At 49.8% G+C, this 13,804-nt stretch overlaps 1 protein-coding gene across 1 annotated transcript in view; it reads left to right on the top strand.

Annotated features, from left to right (window-relative positions):
* Nucleotides 1-352: 352 nt before the first annotated feature.
* CFAP46 (cilia and flagella associated protein 46) overlaps nucleotides 353-13,804 on the top strand; it is an 89,023-nt gene continuing 75,571 nt past the window's right edge. Inside the window, exons 1-9 of the mRNA XM_060286502.1 lie at nucleotides 353-443; nucleotides 914-1,038; nucleotides 1,191-1,322; nucleotides 1,985-2,049; nucleotides 3,629-3,793; nucleotides 4,655-4,778; nucleotides 5,245-5,339; nucleotides 6,420-6,530; nucleotides 9,571-9,670. Coding sequence (XP_060142485.1) covers nucleotides 395-443; nucleotides 914-1,038; nucleotides 1,191-1,322; nucleotides 1,985-2,049; nucleotides 3,629-3,793; nucleotides 4,655-4,778; nucleotides 5,245-5,339; nucleotides 6,420-6,530; nucleotides 9,571-9,670 — 966 coding nt within the window. The 5' untranslated portion in view covers nucleotides 353-394. The remainder of the gene's footprint in view (nucleotides 444-913; nucleotides 1,039-1,190; nucleotides 1,323-1,984; nucleotides 2,050-3,628; nucleotides 3,794-4,654; nucleotides 4,779-5,244; nucleotides 5,340-6,419; nucleotides 6,531-9,570; nucleotides 9,671-13,804) is intronic.

A 13,804-nucleotide genomic window follows, 5' to 3' on the forward strand; every position in this document is an offset into this window, starting at 1 on the left:
GGACCGCTTTGTGGGAGACTGCGAGGGGGTTTCAGCAGAGGGTCAGGGCCCGAACCCTGGGCATCCTGGACCGGCAGGGACCCAGATCGGAACCCGTGGCAGCTGCACTGGGCAGCCCCGCGACGGGGGTGGGCAGGGGCGGGAGGCGGGGCAGAGCCTGCGGACCCGCCTGCGAGGACGCGACCCCGGTCAGGCGGGCGCCTCGCCCTCACGTCCTCTCCGAGGGGCTGAAGGCGCTCTCACCGGGTGGGCGCCGGAGCGGTTCGCCTCCGGACAAGTATGGCCCCGCCGCCGACCCGTAGGTCCGGCGCCCTTCTCTGTCGCTAGGCAACCCCCGGGCCGCGGAGATAAAGCCAGAGGACGTTGGGCAGCGGGCGCTTCAGCCGCCGGCGCCATGGACCCGGTCATAATGCAGGAGCTGGCCCGCGCCGAGAGCCAGCAGGGTGGGTGCGGGGGCCGGGACCCGCCCGCTCCCCGCCCCTGGGGAGACCCCGGGACCCGCCGGTCACCGCCCTCCCACCGGGAGGCTGTCCCCACCCTGTTGACCCCCGCCCTGCCTGATCCAGTGACCCCTTGAAGGCAGCACTTCGAGGATTTGTCTGACTTGGGCAAACTAAGGCGCCTTTTTAAAAGGAAGCCTTTCGTCCTTCCTAAGCGTTCCTCAAGGGTTATTCACCTCACGCTGCTCCTGAAGCAGGAGCCGCAGAGCTGCTGCGGGGCCCGGAGGGCTGAGCTCGGGGCATCTCGCTGCTGGGCTCCTTCCCCCGGAGAGGACCGGGCCAGCGCGGGGGCCAGCACGGGCTTGCCTGCCCGACCCCAGCCCTGTCCCGGGTCCTCCTGACCGTCCCCACTGCTGCTTGGTGGGGCAATGGCTGCGTGATGACCAAATCTGCCTCAACTCCTGTCCTGATAGATGCTGCGTCCCTGAAGAGGGCTTATCAGTTGATCAAGTCCGCCAACCTGGGGAAATCAGAGTTCGACCCCACAGAAAGCTTCAGCCCCGACCTGTTTGTTTTGTGTGCAGAACAGGCCCTGAAGGTGATTAATCCCAGGGGTCCTAGGGAGGCGCCTTCAGGGGACCCCAATTTCTTGGTTTGTACTAGAATCGGGAAGCGGCAGCCCCTGGTGGGTGGTCCACTGGGCCGCCCCCTCTGCGAACCTCCTGGGGGGGGGTCTGTGTTCTTGCGCAGATGGGGCAGCCCGAGATGAGCGAGGACTGCATCCGGATGTACTTCAAGGTGAAGGGGCCGGTCACCCAGTTTCTGGGCCGAGCGCACCTGTGCAGGGCCCAGCTGTGTGCGCCCAAGTCCACCGAAAACATGGTGAGAGGCGATTCCGGGCCCTGTCCCAGTGTCCCCGCCAGCCCTGCGTGCTGCTTCCGCCGGATTTTCTTTACTGTCCTTTGGATCATGAAGGCTTGGTGTGCACAGCCTTGAGTGTCTTGGCGAGGTGAAGCGCACCCTTAGCTAGCTTGCCATCCTGAAATGAATATGTAATTGTCCTACTGTGTTTTTCCCCTGAGAGGTTGCTTCCATTCTCCTCAAAGTTCCACGGCTTGTACCGCCGCAGTTAAAATTCCCCCACCTCCAGACGGCGTCAGGCTAGACTCACCTTAAAACGGCTTTGTTGGGAGTTGGGTGACCAGATTCTTCTTCAGTGAAGTGAGATGCCGCATTTCCCATCTGTGCTTTTCCCTGAGGGGTCTGGCTTGTGTCCTTTTGACCTCTGCCCTTTGTGTCCCCGTGCCTGGTGGTGCCTGCAGCACAGGTGGGGCGCAGGGTGGGGTGGGGTGGGGGTGGGCTTCCAGGCTTCCAGGGAGGGGGCGGAGCTCCTGAGAGCTTCTGTGGGCGTCCACTCCCCCTGTTGACACCCTGGGGGCCAGGCCGTCTTCAGAGAGGCTTAACGTTCAGGGGAGTGACGGTGAACAGTGATTGATGTTCTAGTAGCAAATTTGATCTAATTGTGCATTCTTTATGTTGTTTAGGAGGAATTTGAAAATTGCGTGACTCAGTATATGAAGGCAATCAACTTTGCAAAAGGAGAACCAAGGTGAGCATGACGGAACGGCCGTTTCTAACTGAGTGTGTACAAGGTTTAGAATCAGAACTTACCAGGTGGTTCTGTCTGTTTGGACGCCGGGGTTTTTGTCTTGTTTTGTTCGTGTTTTACTGCATCTATGGCTGTGGGCTCACGTCTCTAGCGTTGGAGCTGGGCCGCGTGCACACTGGACCCTTTATATGCACCCTCTTCCCTGTGCAAAGGTCTCTATGACCTGCAGATGCCTTTTGCCTGCTTTCTCTGTGGGAACCTCACCTTTGACCAGTCCCCAGGCACCTCCCTTTCTTGTCCTCTCTGGGGGGTTGGCATCTGGGCTCCCTCCCTGCCCTGCCCCCACCGACCTGTGCTCCCCCTGGCAGATTGCCTGGCCCACGGCTTCGTGTCTGGAGGTTTGATTCCCCTGAAACTCCAGCACAGTTTTCTACTTAATTACTGCTTAAATATTATTGAAATTGTTAAGTTTGCATACAAACTGGTATTGATACAGCCTATTTAAACAGGACACAACGTTTAAAGCACATTTAAGTATAAACCCTAGGTTCATTCATTCCTTCTCCTAGTGTCGCTGTGGATGGCCTCCGCTGGCCAGCCCCTGTCGTAGGTGCAGGGGATACAGGGCCCAGCTCCGCAGACCCTTCCTCAGCGGGGACATCTGGATGGCAAGGCCCGGCCTTGAGCCAGAGGTTCTAAGGACAGTGGGTGTTTCAGGGGGACCATGCCCTGGAGCCCTGAGCCCACGCTGTGGGCACCCTTGGGGAGGGGCCTGGTCAGTGCTGCACTGCAGGGGTCTTGGGGGGACGTGCAGACTGCCTGGGGAGGACCAGGAGCCTTGGGGGCTGATGAGGGGTCTGAGTAGACCCCACGAAGGAGCAGGCAGCCTTGCCTTCCTGCTGGGCCTGGCCCGCCCTCCTCTGGGTCGCAGCGGTCATCGGCAGCACCGTCCATCAGACAGCCAGCACCGCCAGGTACCTGGGTCCTGCGAGGCAGAGGTGGCCCCTCCAGAGAGGCGCCTGGGTTCCCTCACTCGGGTTCTCCTGGGGGCTCCTGCAGCCCTCAGGGAAAGGCCCAGCTTCTCGGGGCGCTCTGCTTCTGCCCCAGCATTCCTCCTCACCCACCGTGCACTTCATCCGCTCGCACGGGGACCCCACCCAGGCCGCTTTCCCTGTACTGCTCTCCTGGCTGATTCCTCCAGGCAGCCTTCCTCGATGCCCCCTGCACTTGCCCATTCTTGTCTATCCCTTGAAAGCCGAAGGAGGCCTTCCTCATTGGGTACTTTTATGGGGAGCTGATCGCTTTTCAGAATGGCCAAAAGAGTGATGGGATCTCTGGTCTGGACCCAGGAGCCTGTGGCGGGGTCTGAACTGGAGCCACCTACGCGGCTGAGCAGGGCACGTGGCTGCCTCTGGGAGGATGCTGCGTCCACCCGACATGTATATCTGGCAGCCAGGCCAGGGCGGCTCGGGCAGGGCTGTTGCACCTGCCAGAGACAGAGGCCCTGGGTTCCCTCAGGAAGGGGCTCAGGACGGACTGGCTCTGGGTGAGCCTCACCCACCCTCCTCTTGTGCCCCAGGTATTACTTCCTGGTGTATAATGCATCGGTCCTCTACTGGCAAATGGTGAGGCCATTTCGCAAGCCTGGGTATCACCACCGCCTGATCCCCAGCCTCTCCCAAATCGTGAGTGTGTTGAATCAGACCGAGGAGGATGACAAAGGCTGGCGGGCCGAGCTGATGCTGTGAGTCCCCAGACACCCGGCAGACGCTGGCCTTCCCCTCCCCCATCCCGTGACCACATCTCACACCGCAGCCCTGGCAATGCTTTCTAGCCCGAAGTTAGAATCAGGTTTTGTGTGTCTTGTCTGCACACGTTTCTAAACTCTGCAGATGGCATCACAGTGTCCTGATCAGACAGGTGTTACCACAAAACACGTGCTTCTACTCAGAACCCGGGAAGTGGGAGCCTGTGTCATAGTCCTGGCTCGTGGTTTTGAAAATAAATAAGTTGTGAATCTAGTAGACATTCTAGCAACATACAGCTTGGCCCGAGTGCTCACGCATCCAGGTGGCCCCACTTAGGGAAGCTTGCCCTGAGCGCATAACCCCAGGGACAGACAGACCTGCGTGGATGTCAGCAAGTGGTCCCCAGGCGGGCTGAAAGGCGCTCGGTGACACTTTCCTGTATTTGGGTGGCATTGTTTGCGGCCAGTGACTTTGTGGATGCTACTGGCGGGGCCCAGAGGGTCGGCCCTGAAGTTGGAATCCAGAGTGTGCAGGCATTCCTCACCTGCCTTACAGCTATTTGGGGAGGCCTTAACCGAAAATAAGTAAAACTATGCTCTTTCTGTAAAACACCGTTGTTTGAGTCCTTGGTACTCACAGCCAAACAGGCCCCTTTCCCTTTGCAGGCAGTGGCCGAGCTTTCCAGCCCCGGCCTCAGCTCAGTGAGCCCCATACTGGGCGTGGGGTAAGGAGCTGGCCAATCCCTGCATCTTTCTGAAATTTGTAAAACATGAAAATATAATAACCGGGTTATTAGCCGTTTGCAGCAGAAAATGACTTCATCCAGGTTTAACATGGACGATTTCTGTATTATCCAGGGAGCTTCTGGAGTGTTATCTACAAGCTGGAAGAAACGAGGAGGCCGCGAAGTTTTGTGCCACTGCAGCCCCGTTCATCAAGGCTAATGCGCCACAGAAGTATCGACAAATATTTGCTCTTATGGTAAGTTGGAATATTCCAAACTGTAGAAAGAAGTATTTTCTTAAGCCATTGTTCAGGAAACTATGTATAAAAAACAGACAAGACCATCCACTGAGAGATACAAAAACATACATACATATGTACCAGCATGAACAGAACAAAACAAAATCTTTTCCTTCGTTGTGACTGAATATTTCCTTTTTAACAGCACTGAATTTTTTAAAAAGTTAGCAGAAAATTAGTAATTTAAGTAATTACGGCAACAGTGTGTAAAGAGCATTCATCACCTATTAATTTTATATATAGGAATCAAATTGTGTAAGAAAAACTAAACATAAAGCATAATAACTGAGAAAATAATTGTTAATTACGAAATTTTACTTTTAAAGGAGGAATGTTTGTAAAATAATAGCTAAATAAAATATCTGGTCTTTCCCTAATTATTTGCTCAAATCTCTGTTAATATTCTGTTTTCAACTTACAACAGGTCCGACATGAATTAATGGATGAGCTTCAGTTAAAGGAAGAAGAGAGAAGTTCTATTAGCCTGTCTGTCACTTTCCAGATTAATGTGCTGAAAGCGTAAGTGCTTTGGGAAGGGGGATAGGCGCCAACTAGTCTCTGTGCCGGGGGGGGGGGCACACGTGCAGGGACGGTGAGGCTGGATGGCGGGCTCGGCCTTGCCTCCCTTTACTGAGAAGCGCCGGGGAGGATGCCAGAGTGAGTGCAGCTCGTCAGCAGTGAGGAGGGTGGTTTTAGAAGAGAGGGACAGCAGCCATGTCAGATGCTTCAGTTGGCCCTGCCAGAGGAAGCTTGAGACCTGACCATGAGCTTGAACAAAAAGAGAGTAGTCGTGGGTGAGACCCTCATGGGACCGGGTGACCGTGCATGGGGGAGATTATACGGAGGTAGAGAACCTGGTGTGTGTGGTGAGGAGACCCCGGTGTGTGTGAGCGAAGAGAACCCGGGGTGTGAGGAGATCCTGGTGTGTGTGGTGAGGAGACCCCGGTGTGTGTGAGCGAAGAGAACCCGGGGTGTGAGGAGATCCTGGTGTGTGTGGTGAGGAGACCCCGGTGTGTGTGAGCGAAGAGAACCCGGGGTGTGAGGAGATCCTGGTGTGTGTGGTGAGGAGACCCCGGTGTGTGTGAGCGAAGAGAACCCGGGGTGTGAGGAGATCCTGGTGTGTGTGGTGAGGAGACCCCGGTGTGTGTGAGCGAAGAGAACCTGGGGTGTGAGGAGATCCTGGTGTGGGTGCGTGAGGAGATTCCAGCGTGTGAGTGAGAAGATCCCGGTGTGAGTGGGGAGGACAGCTGTCCAGGGGGAGGCAGGTGCTGGTCTGGGTTGGATCTGGGCAGATGGGAAGGGCCAAGCCTCCCTTTCGGTGGGCTCTTGGTGTGGGACTCGTTCTGGGTACAGGGCCTGTGCACGGTGTCCTCGGGATCCGTCCTTAGTGATGGAGGGAGATAGAGCCTGGGCTGGCAGTGAGGGAGGAGGGCGTGAGAGGTCATCAGGAGAATGGAGAAGGAGAAGGTCTTAGGCCTTAGGCCTTCTGTTCAGTGAGGACACAAGTTCATGGACTTCAGATTTTTTTAGGATAATTTAAAGAAATCTGACAGGATCTTTTGGTTATTTAATATTTGATTAAATCAATCTATATTCTAGAAAACTGGATAAAAATGATTTATCTGAAGATACCAACAAAATTCTGAAGGATACCTATAAATGTTTAAGTTATTACGATCACCAGAACTTGCCTTCAGTCAGAGAGGAAAAGTAAGTGTTTATGTTTTTGCAGTTTCACATCTATGTACAGCATTTCGTAGCTATAGGAAAATGTGGAAAACCACACAACCATCATTACGGAAGCAAGTGTCAGGCATCGTGGAGGTGTCAGTGTTTCCCTCTAGTCTTTTCATGTCCTGAGGTGTGTACTGCTTGGCAGCACCTGGGTTATGAAACTTCACATCATACTTTTTAAAAGTCAAATTCGACTTCTAGTCACAAGTGCTTTTCAAGTTACAACACCATCTTACACCTTCTGAATAGACGCCTCACAGCTGAGCTGCAGAGGAGCGTGCCTCTCCCTGAGCAGTTCCGTTGTCAGCTCTCTGCTGCCTGAGTCCTGCGAGCACTGCTCAGAGCTCAGTCCTGGATCGGGTTCCTGGGAACTGGTAGTTGAGCCAGAGGCTGAAAGAAGGTCTGGAATGTACCCCCAGTTCAGCTCTTTCATCAGGTGCTCTGAGTTGCTCTAACTCAGAGCAGGTCCTGCTCGTCCCGTGCCTGGGCACAGCCTCCCTGAGGGGCCCTGGGAGGTTCCAGAGGGGGGGCCGTGGGGACAGAGGGGACCACATGACACCAGGACACCTGCCCTGCCTCCTAGGACTGCACTGACTCCACTGCAGGTCCACTCCCTGCTGGCGAAGTGGAACTTTTTTTCATATATTTACGGACATTTTTTTTCTCCCGTTAATTTTCCAATGATTTCTTTTGCCCAGTTTTTAAAAAGTAGGTTGTAAATCATTTTACTAAGGACTTGCAAAAGCTTTTTCTGTTTCAAAATTTGAGCCCTCCAATTCCAGTATAGTTATCAATTGTGTCAGTATGTTTACTTTTTAGGTCTTTGAAAACAATTTTTGATGTACAGATGTGTTTTATTTTTATTTTTTTATTTATTTATTTTTGGCTGCACTGGGTCTTCGTTGCCGCGCACGGGCTTCTCATTGCGGTGGCTCCTCTTGTTGCGGAGCCTGGGCTCTAGGCGTGTGGGCTTCAGTAGCTGTGGTGCACGGGCTTAGTTGCTCCACGGCATGTGGGATCTTCCCGGACCAGGGCTCGAACCTGTGTCCCCCGCATTGGCAGGCCGATTCCTAACCACTGCGCCACCAGGCAAGTCCCCAGCTGTGTTTTATTTAAGATAAGAATAATTTGAGCTGACGTTCATCCCCCAGCATCCTGGACCAGGCTCCATTTAGACCCGTCAGGGAGTCCCCACGCTTCTGGCCCAGCAGCCCGGTCGGTGGGCGCTGACCTGGCTCCCGCAGGAGCCCCGGCATGTGGCCTGCACGGAGCCAGCTGCGCCCTTGCTCCCGCGCCCGCCACACGCCCCCCTCCCCCACCCCGCCTGTGGGCCTGTGGCTTCGTGGTTGCCAGGTTACTGCATGTGGCTTGTGATGTGGCTTCCCGAGTGCTCAGCCCAGCTGCTCCCCAGGCCTGGGAGGGGCGTGGCCCCTGCTGGCCTGGGTCACAGGCTCAGCCGCTTGGAGATGCTGTCTGTGGGGTCAGGTCCTTCCTCAGCCCCGAGGCTCCAGCCGTCTGTGAGGCGCCCGCTGACCCCTCCCCACCTGAGCGTCTGTATCTAGAATTCGGGTAGAAATAAAAGTTCTGTGAGGTTAAGACCGAAAAAGCACTGAAAATCAGTGCTGGCTCCCTTTGTGGGTTCTCCCTTCTTCCCTGCACAACAGGCCCAGGTGGTGGGAGCTCGGGGAGGTCAGAGGGGCTGTGGGTCTGGAGGCCCCACCAGGGTGCTTGGAGGTCCGGGCTGCACGGGTCGGGGCAGAGGGCAGGGACCTGCACCCACCCCCGTGAAGGGAGACGGGAGGGCGCCTATTGCAGCGGACAGGGTGCTTGCTTCCGGAGTGGGTGCTGGGAGGTGGAGGTGTTGGATAATGTTCTCCCGGCTGAGAAGCGTCTCTGAGACTGAAAAACAAAGCAGGCAGCTCTGTAAGGTGCAGTTAGGAAGTTCATTGTGGGGACTGACACACAGGCAGGACCAGTCTGCGGACGACAATCCAGAGGCATCCGCAGCTGTGCTCCGAGCCACCAAAAGGGGCGCAGGGGACTTAAGGAGGACTTAAAGGGGCCAGAGCTAACACTGGCACCTGACTACCAGTGGGACCGAGGGTTTACCTCCCCTGGGGGTTCCGTGACCACTGTCAGCACAGGGCACTCTTCAGTTTTCGTATCAGGTGAAGGCAAGGGTTAGCATTGCCGGGGCTCCTCTGCTTTGGACGCATTCCTTGTGAGTGGGCGGAAGCTGGGTCGCGGTCACTAGAAGGAGGCGGGGGTGAGACTGCGGGCCTGAGAGGAGCTGACCAAGTGCAGTCCGTGTGGTCCGGCCACAGTCAGGTTATGATGCCTGCCTCGGAAAGAGCAGGGAGGTGTTGGCTTATCCCCAAGGGAGGCTGGCATGTCTGGGGACGCTGCTGGTGGCCACTGTTGCTGGTGACCAGGGGTGCTGCTAAACACTCCACCATGTGCAGGACGGGTCCCCACCCAGCAGAGAACTGCCTCATCAGGACGTGATGGTGTCAGGCTGGGAACCATTGCCTTGATTCCTGCAGTTTTATATTAAGTCTTAAAATCAGGCAGTTTAGTCCTCTGACTGTTCTTTTTCGGAGTTGCTTAGGAGAGCCTAGGTCCTTTGCATTTCCGTGCACATCTTAGCATCAACCTGCTGATTTCCACAAAGACCACGATTGGCACTTGGTGACTGTGAATGCTCTGGTCACGGCCCCGAGGGAATGTGTGTCTGTCTCTTGTCACCCCTGCCCCCCACCAAGGGCTCAAATGGTGATGCCCAGGGCTCACAGCCCCTCATCAGGCTGCACCTGCACCTGCCCTGAGTCAGTGGAAGTCCCTCCAAATCCTGTGTCAGGGCCAGAGGGGGCTGGGCTTAGGGACCCTCACCATAGGATTTCTCTTCTCTATTTTATTCCTGCCTCCCCTAAATGACAGCTGAAGGCTTATTCTACCCACAGGTGGGTGTTTCTTGTTGTCTCCTGTTGACCCAATGCTGTTTTGTTTCTGTTTCCAGAATTCTTTTGCTTTTTGAATTAGCTCATCTTTCTCTGATCTTGAAATGTGGGGAGATCACCTCTGACTGCCTCTCAGACTTGAAGAAGATGGACAGCAAAGTAGGTGGTCAGGGACTGGGTGCACCACCCCTACTCACTGTGATCTTGACATGAAAGGCAAAAAACAAAAACAAAAACGGGAAAGGAATTCAAAATCCCCTCACCAGGAGGGCCTAAATTGTTGTATTGGTAAATTTCCTTTCAGTCTTTTTTAAGTGCAATTCATACAGTTGAGATGATGTGATTTTTGCAGTTTTGCATCAATAGTATCATTAATGATAAATGGATCAATTTGTCAAGAGAATATAACAATTTTACATGTATATGCATCCAACATTGGAACACCTAAATATATTAAGCAAATACTAACAAATCTGAAAGCAGAAATAGACAGCAATGCAACAATAGTAGGAATCTTTAATACCCCGCTTTCAACATGGATAGATCATCCAGACAGAAGATCAATAAGTATATATTGGGCTTGAACTACACTTTAGACAAAATGAGCCTAATAGACATCCGTAGAACATTCCATTCAATGGAGGAAAATACACATTCTTCTCAAGCACACATGGAACATTCTCCAGGACAGATCATACATTAGATCAGTGGTACCCAACCTTCTGGGCACCAGGGACCAGTTTCAAGGAAGACAGTTCTTCCACAGATGGTGGGTGGGGGTTGTTCAGGTGGTAATGTGAGTGCTGGGGAGCGGCAGGTGACACTTTGCTCGCTTGCCTGCCGCTCACCTCCAGCTGTGCGGCCTGGTTCCTAACAGGCTGTGGACTGGTACTGGTCCACGGACCGAGGGTTGGGGACCCCTGTGTTAGATCATGAAACAAGTCTCAACAAATTTAAGATGATTTTCTGACCACAGTGGTGTGAAACCAGAAATCAGCAACAGGAGGAAAGCTAGAAATTCACAAAAGTATGGAAATTAAACAACATACTCCTGAACAAAGAAAAAATCAAAAGGGAAAAAAAGACTTTGAAACATAGGACAATGGAAGTACAACATACCAAAACTTATAGAATACAGCAAAAGCAGTCCTAAGAGGGAAGTTCATAGCCCAAAACACCTACAATAAGAAAAAAGAAAGATTTCAAATAAATGACCTGTATTTATACCTCAAGGAACTAAAAACAAAAAACAAAAAAACAGAACAAAGCCCAAAGTTAGCAGAAGGAAGGAAATAACAAAGATCAGAGCAAAAAACAAATGAAATAGAGACCAGAAAACAAATAGAAAAGATCATTGAAACTGACAGCTGGTTTTTTGAAAAAATAAACAAAATTGACAAACAGCTAGACTAGGAAAAAAAGAGAAGACTCAGAATCAGAAATGAAAGAGGAGACATTACAACTGATAACACAGAAATACAAAGGATCATAGAGACTACTGTGAACAATTATATGCCAGGAAGATGGGTAACCTATAAGAAATGGATAAATTCCCAGAAGCATACAACCTACCAAGGCTGAATCATGGAGAAATAGAAAATCTGAATAGACCAGTGAGTAAGGAGATTGTATCAGTAATCAAAAAATCTCCAAACAAGGACAAGATGACTTCACTGGTGAATTCTACCAAACATCTGAAGAAGAACTAATGCTAATCCTTCAAAAATTCTTCCAAAAAATTGAAGAGAAAGGAACACTCCCCAATTCAGTTTACAGGGTGAGCATTACCCTGATACCAAACCAGACAAAGACACTATAAGAAAAGAAAATTACAGGCCAATATCCCAGATGAGCACAGATGCAAAAATCCTCAACAAAATACTAGCAAACTGAATTCAGCAGAACATTGTAAAGATCAAACACCATGATCAGTGAGATTTATCCTGAGGTTGAAAGGATGGTTTAATGTAGGCAAATCAATAAATGTGATGTATCACGTTAACAGAATGAAGGGTAAATATACGATCATCTTAACAGATGCAGGAAAAGCATTTGACAAAATTCAACATCCTGTCATGATAAAAACGCTCAACAAATTAGGTATAGAAGGAATGTACCTGCACATAACAAAGACCACATATGACAAGCCCACAGTTAACATTATATTCAATGGTGAAAGAATAAAAGCTTTTCTTCTAATACCAAGAATAAAACAAGGGTGCCCACTCTTGCCACTTCTGTGCAACATAGTACTGGAAGTTCTAGCCACAACAGTCAGACAAGAAAAAGATATAAAGGTCATCCAAATCAGAAAGGAAAAAGTAAATGTGTCTCTGTTTGCATTTGGCATAACCTGTTTATACAGAGAAAACTCTAAAGACCCCACCAAAAACCATTAGAACTAATGAGCAAATTCAGTTAAGTTGCAGGATTCAAAATCATCATCCAAAAATTGGTTATGTTTCTGTTCACTAAAAATGAACTATCTGACAGAGAAATTACGAAAACAATTCCATTTACAATAGCATCAAAAACAGTAAAAGACTTAAGAATACATTTAACCAAAGAATTGAAAGACTTGTGCACTGAAAACTAGAAGACATTGATGAAAGAAATTGAAGAAGACACAAAGAATGGAAAAATATCCCATGTTCCTGGATTGCAAGAATGAAAATTGTTAAAATGTCTATACTACCCAAAATCACCTACAGATTCAATGCAATCCTTATTGCAATTCCAATGGCATTTCTCAAGAAATAGAAAAAAAAAAATTGTACGGAACCACGGAAGAGCCAAAGCACTCTTGAGAAAGAAGAACAAAACTGGAGGCATCACACTTCCTTATTTCCAACTATACCACAAAGCTATAGTAATCAAAACATATGGTACTGGTATGAAAATAGACACACAGACCAAGGGAACAGAATTGAGAGCCCAGAAATAAGGCCACACACATAATGTCAACTAATCTTTGACAAGGGCAACAAGAAAACGCTGTGGGGAAAGGACAGCCTCTTAAATAAACGGTGCTGGGAAAACTGGCCACATGCAGATGAATGAAATTGGACCCGTACCTTACACTACTCACAAAAATTAAATGGATTACAGACTTTAAGACCTGAAATCGTAAAACTCCTATATGAATACATAGGGCAAAAACTTATCGACATTGTTCTGGGCAATGATTTTTTGAATATGACAACAAAAGCAAAAGTAAACAAGTAGGACTACATCAAACTAAAAAGTGTCTGCACAGCAAAGGAAACAACACAATGAAAAGGCAACCTATGGTATAGGAGAAAAATATTTGCAAACCATGTATCTGATAAGGGTTTAATATCTAAAATATATAGGGAACTCATACATCAGTAGGAAATCATCATCATCCAATGGGAAACATGGGCTAAGGACCTGAATAGACATTTTTCCAAAGAAGATACTCAAATCGTACATGAAAAGGTGCTCAACATCATCAGGGAGATAAAATCAAAACCTCAGTGAGTATCACCCCACACCTGTTTGAATGGCTGTTATCAAAAAGATGAGATAACAAGTGTTGGTGAGGATGTGGAGAAAAGGGAACCCTTGTGTTCTGTTGTTGGGAATGTAAATTGATACAGCTATTATGGAAAACAGTAGGGAAGTTCTTTAAAAAATTAAAAATAGAACTACTATATGATTTAGCAATCACACTTCTGTTTGTATGTCCAAAGGAAATGAGATCAGGATCTCAAAGAGATACCTACACCCCCATGTTCACTGCAGCATTATTCACAAAAGCAAGATGTGGAAACAACCTAGGTGTCAGTTGATGGATGAATGGATAAAGAAAATTGTGTGTGTGTGTGTGTGTGTGTGTGTGTGTGTAATGCAGTGTTATTCAGCGATGAGAAAGGACATCCTGCCATTTGTGACAGTGTGGATTAATATGCTCAGTGAAAGAAGCCAGACAGAGAAACAGAATAGCCTGGGGGTTGCCAGGGCCTGGGGGTGCAGGAAGTGGGGAGGTGCTGATCAAAGGGGACAAACTTTTAGCTTTAAGACGAATACGTTTTGAGGATCTAATGTACAGTTTGGTGACTACAGTTCAGAATTTTGTAGAGTATACTTGAAATTTGGTAAGAAAGATCTTAAGCATTCTTACCAAAAAGAAAACAAAACAATAACAATGTGAGGTGATGGATGTATTAATTCATTTGATTATGGGAATCATTGCACAATGTCTATGCTTTTACACTTTACTCTTTAAATATATACAATTTTATTTGTCAATTACACCTAAATTAAAATTTT

The sequence above is a fragment of the Globicephala melas genome, chromosome 16 (genome assembly GCF_963455315.2).
Source record: "Globicephala melas chromosome 16, mGloMel1.2, whole genome shotgun sequence".
Lineage (NCBI taxonomy): Eukaryota > Metazoa > Chordata > Mammalia > Artiodactyla > Delphinidae > Globicephala > Globicephala melas.